Source organism: Vigna radiata, chromosome 11, assembly GCF_000741045.1.
Source record: "Vigna radiata var. radiata cultivar VC1973A chromosome 11, Vradiata_ver6, whole genome shotgun sequence".
In the NCBI taxonomy this organism is placed as follows: domain Eukaryota; kingdom Viridiplantae; phylum Streptophyta; class Magnoliopsida; order Fabales; family Fabaceae; genus Vigna; species Vigna radiata.
This window is the reverse complement of record NC_028361.1, coordinates 7,099,930-7,107,540: the sequence shown is the minus strand read 5'-3', so window position 1 is coordinate 7,107,540 and position 7,611 is coordinate 7,099,930. Positions and strand designations below refer to the sequence as shown.

General features: G+C 27.1%; 1 protein-coding gene across 1 annotated transcript; it reads left to right on the top strand.

Annotated features, from left to right (window-relative positions):
- Window positions 1-837: 837 nt before the first annotated feature.
- On the top strand, window positions 838-4,003 carry LOC106777879 (G2/mitotic-specific cyclin-1). The gene is made up of 10 exons (XM_014665691.2): window positions 838-1,152; window positions 1,275-1,401; window positions 1,515-1,571; window positions 1,804-1,849; window positions 1,958-2,233; window positions 2,624-2,713; window positions 2,809-3,030; window positions 3,118-3,216; window positions 3,303-3,481; window positions 3,559-4,003. The coding sequence occupies exons 1-10, from the start codon at window positions 1,098-1,100 to the stop codon at window positions 3,701-3,703; spliced, it is 1,296 nt and encodes a 431-aa protein (XP_014521177.1). The 5' UTR covers window positions 838-1,097; the 3' UTR covers window positions 3,704-4,003.
- The last annotated feature ends 3,608 nt before the right edge of the window (window positions 4,004-7,611 follow it).

The window sequence follows — 7,611 nt, the reverse complement described above, 5'->3', positions numbered from 1 at the left end:
GTCTTTTCTTTTTTGATTTTTAAACATTTTAATTAAATTAAAAAAGATCACAGTAGAAAAATATTTAGTTCCACAAAATTATTATTTTAAATATCAATTATTTCACATTATTAAAGATCATTAACCATATTAACAGTAAATTTTACTAAAAGACACATCAATAAACTATAATGGATGACTTATTAAATTTCTAACGTCAAAATAAATGTTGATCAAACACTAATAATAAAAAAAAATCTGAAACATGGTCTATTATTTATATACAAAATTATTAATTAATATGAAAATATTTGTATATGACTATACGACTAAAATTTGGAAATGTACTATAACTTTCAATAAATTGTCTCTTATCAATTTTAAATTTTTATCTGTGTCATTAAAAATCTAATGGATTTCGTACCTTATAATCGGTATAAAATATAAACGTAGTAACTAAATCCAATTTCAACTTTTTAGAATAATTTTATTAAATACATTAAACTATAAAAATATGATATTTTGAACCTAATTAAAATATTTATTAACTTTTTTTTTCTAATCTTCTTATGGAAGTTATTTAATGTTCTCTTAAATTAGAAACAATTAAATTAATTAACCTGTGCAGTAGAAAACATAAACATAAATTAATCACAATGTTAATCATAATTATTACAATTTTAATATAAATAAGATTGTTTACCTTAAAGTAAAAGAGCAAAAAAGGTAGAATAGTAAAGTGTAATTGTAACTGTGGTTTGAAAAAAATGAAGGTGGCTACGGCTACACGCTTCTCCACATGGGAGGCATATTATTACCGTTATTAGAATTTAGGACAGAGAGACAACGTAGAAAAAATAGAAAAAAAATAAAATAAAGTAATGGTGGTGCCAGCCAAACGATCCAACGGTCATTAGTGACTAGCCGTTGAGTTTTGAAAAGTGGTCTCACCAGACAAATACCCCATGGTTTCAGTCCTCCAGTGTGGTGTTTGTAGTGTCACTGTTAATTAGTGTAAAAAGAGTAGCCACCCACTTCCATTTCCTCCTGCATTACATGCCCTTCTCCTTGTGATTATAGTCTTGTGGGTGGTTATTTGTTTCTGTGTGTTCATCACAATGGTCATATCAGATGAGAACAGATCTAAACCAGTGAACCCCACAAGTTTTCAAGGTATTAAGTGAAGTTTCGGTTTCAATGTTGAGGAAAGATTCAAGATTTAATGATAAAAACAACATGGGTAGTGAGGGTTTTTTATTCATTAATTTTATTTTTTTTTGTGGATGTTGTGATAGGAGGGATGAATTGTGGGGGAAACAGAAAGGTGGGACAGAACAGAAGGGCGTTGAGCGTGATCAATCAGGATCTGGTGGCGGAAGGGAGACCTTACCCTTGTGTTGTTAACAAGAGAACATTGGCAGAGTAATTTTCTTTTTTTAATATTTTTCGATTGGGGCATGCTGTTTTTTTTTTCTCTTGTGATTTTTCAGTTTTCTTTTTGTCTGTGATGTTGATGGTGTGGTTTTCACTTTCAGAAAACAAGATGTGTGTGAAAAGAAGCAGGCGGATCCGGTGCATCGACCCATCACAAGGTTAGAGGATATAACCCTTTTGTGTGATTTGGAGTTTTATTTGGGTGGATGAAAAAAGTGAAAATAAGTGTTTGAATTTTGAAATTGAAGTGTGTTTCAATGAGTGTAGTGTATAGCCCCCTTCGGTTTCTCACTAGAGGGAAAAAAGAAATCGATTAATGAGACTTTTCTGTTCTTTAATTTTAGACACAAGTTTCAATGTAACACATTGTTGATTTTGGTTTACTTTTAGGAGGTTTGCTGCACAGATTGCCAGCACACAGCAAAATCGTGCTGAGGTACTTTTATGATGAAATTTTATGCTTTGCACATTGCACATATCCTTTGACAATTTGAAAGTTGAAACTGAGATTTGAGTGGTGGGATCAATTTGAATGAATGAACAGGGAACCAAAAGGTCAAACTTGGGAAATTCAAATTCGAATGGATTTGGAGAGGTTATATTTGTTGATGATGAACACAAACCAACGGATGACCAACCGGTGCCAATGTCTTTGGAGCAGACAGTGTCAGTGCATAATGAATTAGATCAGATGGAGGAAGTTGAGATGGAGGATATAATTGATGAGACAGTTTTGGACATTGATATATGTGACGCAAATAATCCCCTTGCAGTGGTGGATTATATTGAAGATCTTTACGCCTACTACAGAAAAATGGAGGTAAATTTGGAATTGAATAGTTTGAATTCATTACACTTTTCTGACTGTTTCAAAACAGTTTAACATTAAATGGGGATACTGTCTGAATTCTAATTTGTCAATTGAACTTTTTTGAGTGCTGCATTCAAAAGTTGCATTTTCTGCTAAAGAAAATTCAGCAACTATTGTCTCCCCATCCTGCTGACCATCTATATAATTTTGGATATAGCTCAAATTCACTATATTGTATTTATATAACTTTTTACTTTTGAAATTCTTCTCTGTAGAGTTTAATTCACTTTAATAATTTTAGAAATCAAAAGGGATTCTAGAATGGCAGCTAAACTAACATGGGAATGCCTTTGTATTGAATTTTGATTATGATAACTAAACAGCATTGCTACAATGCAGGGTTCTAGCTGTGTCTCACCCAATTATATGACACAGCAATTTGACATTAATGAAAGGATGAGAGCTATACTTATTGACTGGCTTATTGAGGTAAACCAACTGTGCTACAATGATCCTTGTGGATTTTGTTTTGTTTTCAGTGAATTCTAACTAAACTCCCTAATATGTTTGTTTTGATCCTTCAGGTGCACGACAAATTTGACCTCATGCATGAGACATTGTTCCTTACAGTTAATCTCATAGACAGATTTTTGGCAAAGCAGACAGTTGTAAGAAAGAAGCTTCAGTTGGTTGGACTAGTTGCAATGCTTCTGGCATGCAAGTATGAAGAGGTTTCAGTTCCTGTGGTAGGGGATCTAATTCTCATATCAGACAAAGCATACACAAGGAAGGAAGTTCTGGAGATGGTAGATTTGTTTGCCTCATTGACACATTGCAGATTAACTGATTCGTGTGGCTGAACTAATTGAGTTTGTTCATTGTGAACTATGCAGGAGAAGTTGATGGTCAACACATTGCAGTTTAACATGTCTGTGCCAACAGCATATGTTTTTATGAAAAGATTCCTAAAGGCAGCTCAAGCAGACAGAAAGGTCAGTATTATTCTTCATGTAGTTCTGCCAGAGATTCTGAGTTTAGAAGCATGCACTAACTTTTTGACTCTATTATTCCTCAACAGCTTGAGCTACTGGCTTTCTTCCTAGTAGAGCTATCTCTAGTGGAATATGAGATGCTGAAGTTCCCTCCATCCTTGCTAGCAGCAGCTGCTGTTTATACAGCTCAATGCTCCATTTATGGCGTGAAACAATGGAGTAAAACATGTGAATGGCACTCCAATTACTCAGAAGATGAGCTATTGTAAGTGGTGCATAATTTTATGTTCCAATGGTGTTGTGTAGATAATACTAATGTGTGTGCTTAATTGTGACTGGCAGAGAGTGCTCTACATCAATGGTTGATTTTCATGAGAAGGCTGGGAAAGGGAAACTTACTGGGGTACATAGGAAGTACTGTTCATCTAAATTTAACTACACTGCAAAATGTGAACCCGCACGTTTTCTTCTGGAGGAGTCGTTGTAGCAGGCAATGTATAGCCACTAACAAAACATCATCATGATGATATGATATGATACACTTGACTTTGATAATTGGGGGGCACATGAATTTGAGCAACTTGGGTTGCACTTATATGTTGTATCTCAAGTGTCGGGTTTGTCTTATGTATTTTGTTGTTCTACTCATGTTATTTTTCCTTCCTTTTACTTTCTGTTATGTTCTAAGTGAACACAACATACTTGAGTCGTGTAATTTCTCTTTGTTCCCATTGAACAAAATAACGGAAACCATGACATAGAAACAACTTCATTCATTCAACAGGTATTTGTTGTGACTTGTTCTACTCATGTTATATCTGTGAATTTTATATATTTATAAGAGCTTAATAGATTTTGATGTTATGCAAACTTTAAAATACCATATTACAAAATGAACTTCAAGAAGATCAACAAGTAAGTATTATATGTGTTGTTGTTTAAGTCATATAAAAACAAATAATTAAGTGTTTTATAGTAATTCTTGTATGTTATATTAAACCATGTTGAGTCTAATTAGAATTATGGTTCTCACCTACACTAATATTTCAAATTTATAATACTTGATTTAATAAAACTTCAAATCACATTAATATTAAGTAATATAAATAATTTATTATATTGACATTTCTAAAACTTCAAATTACTATTTAATAATATAAGAATAGTCAAATTAAAAAAAATGAAAAGAAACTTTAGAATATATAAAAATTAGAAGAAATAAGTGTTTATTAAAATATAAAATAAAAACTTAAAAAAAAAAAATTGTTAGACCTTGTTTTATAACTATGATTATTTGGCAGGATTAATCTAATTTTAGTTGTGTTGTTTATAAAGGTTAGGATGAGATGTCTCTAATTTATTATGTTATGTTTAATCTCAATTTATTTAATTATTTTACGTTAATTAGATTTAAAAACAAATACCGTTCATATAGCCGTAGCCAACTCTTAACCATGACTATGATAGAATTGATACAAGATAAATAATTAAAGTAAATCCAAAATTAATGTTAGGTTTATAATTAATGAAGTTAATTGAAATAAAGGAAGATAATCGAATTTCTAAGAAGAAAAAAAGAAAAAACAAAAAAATTTGTGAATTTTTAGTACTATAAAGAATAAGCTACACAACACAGATAAATACAACCATAAATCTAATCTTATTTTATCTCATTATATTATGTTACTTATGATTACAAATGTTTGATAAGTGTCTTTTGCTTTATTTTATGTAATTTTGTTGAATGATTCTAGGTTATTGAATTGATAATAATATAACATTTAATTATTTTTTATTATACATATTTTTTAATGTAATTTTAAAATATATTTTGTTTGAAAAATAAATATAAACTACGTGCATAATATACTAAATATTGTAATCATAATTAATCTCTTCTAATGGTTACATTCTCAAAAATAATAACAAAATATTAAATAAATAAATAAATAGATTAATAAAATAAAGATCTAAACTTATTTATATGAGATTTTTTTTAATTTAAATAGGTAAATATAAATTCAAGTTTTGATTGTATATTTTTTATTTATTTATATTATGAGTTAGATAAGGAGGTGGAAGTTGATTTTTTTACTATATATGCTGCAACTTTCATTGTGCAAACTGACCCTGAAATAAATGCTTTATTTAATGTTTCATTGACCTCTGTGCTCCTCACAAAGACCAAACCCATCCACATTTTTCAACCAATCCTTTTCTAAAACAATTTTTAAATTTAGAGTACCAAGATAAACCAAAAAAGACAATATTATATTTTAATATTGTGTGTACTACACAATAAAATTTAAGATAAATAACATTTACAGTTATATAATTAACAATAGTAAAATGGGTTTGTCACATCAAAATGGAATGGATGGGTTAAAATTTTTAATCCAGTCCCTCTAATCCCTCAAATTTGTATATTTTTATACTTTAAATTAAAAATAAAAATAAAATTAATTTAAAAGATTAAATTTGTACATTATATTTTTTGAAAATATAAATATTTTTATATTATGTTTTTAGTTTTAAATCATGAAATTAGATTTTTTTTAAGTTTTAATATATTTTTATCTTTAAACTTTAAAAATAATATAGTTTATTTGATTCAATTATATTAATTTTTTTATTAAAATATTTTTCAACTTATATTGGAATGAGAATATATTAAACAGTAAACAATTAGTATAAACACATTAAATATCTAAAAAGTTAATGTAATTAAGTTAAAAAAATTACATTTATTTATTTTTAATCTTTATGATAAAAACATTAAAATTTTAAATAAAAACAAATTTTCAATTTTGTATCATATTAAAATCATATTTAACTCTAATTTAAATTATTAATACTTACTTACAAGTTCAAATTACTAATTATAATAAAATAATATTTTATGTAATAAATCTGTGTAGTGAAAATTTTAAATCAATAATAATCTTTTATGTAGCAAATGTCAATTGATATTAATTTGCCTTAAAACTAAATTCAACAGATTTTATTACTGTCCATCAAACTTGTTTTAAAAACATAAAAGAAATAATAAAAAATCATTTATGGAAGATGTCTTCACTCTTTTTTTGGTTTATGTGAAAGCTCTTACAAAAATGGAGCTTCATCTTTGATATTATTTAACCCATTTTATTTTGTTATAGTTATACCGATCACGACACTTGGAAAAATATTATCCATTTTGTAAAGTCCAGATTTATTTTTAGTGTTATTTCAAACAAAAATTTATTAATGAAAGCATCTATATATATATATATATAAATTCATGTCTAATTCTTTTTTTACTCGAGACTTTATTTATATCCCAATAAAAATATCATCCTTAAAAATTTTTAAATGTTTTTTTACAAATATATCATATCATAAATATTTTAATGAAACTAGTTAAGTAATTATGAGATATTAACAGTTATTATTAAATATTTTATACTCCCTGCATATTTTTTTTAACATCCAAAAGAAATACTAAAAAACAAAATAATAATTAACTTATCTCTTATTATAAATTAATCTGTTGAACACAATCCACACCTTCAATCTCTTTAATTTTAGTCTTTAATTTACTCTTTTAGATTAATCCATATTGCGTCTAATGCTATGAGAGAAGAAACAGTCCTATGACGAAGTAGTCTTTTGCTTCTAAATCTGTAAATCATAAATATAATAATTTTCTCATTAATACCAAATGTTTTATCAATTTTATTATCTAGTTTTCTTAAAACACTTGTTTTTAACAAAAAAAAAAGTTATTAATCAAGTTTTTATGTAGTTATGTGGTTTGAGGGACATACTAATCATACAAATTAATTTATTTTTCAATTGATCTAACACAAGCTTTCATTTTAGTTCTAAATATTTATTTTTCAATACAAATCAAAATATCATTTATCTCTATGCAATTGCCTTCAAAACAATCAATTATTCAACAACAATATATACATTATTATATAATAACCATTAATTCAAATAATTTTAGCCGGGTTCAAGGAGTTATACAAACCCTTATAACCACATATAAAAATCTAACTCGTACTTAATTTCCTATTTTAAAATTTCAACTTTCACAATTTAACAATAATACAAAAATCAAGATTTTAAAATGCATGTATATTCATCAAAATTCAACATCCTAAGAAAAGCATTTGCTATCACAATAATTCACTCAAATGCCTAACCTAAGGTTTTCAAAATTTCAAACCAATATTATTTTGGTTAAATGTATCTATCTTATCATAATATTTTAAAGATTTCACTTAGAATAGAAGTAAAATTAAACTAAAAAAATAAAAATTATGTAAATCTCATTTTATAAATCGATTTTATAAAATTAAATCAGACTTAACATATATTTAAAATTCATTATTTTAATATGATATTAAA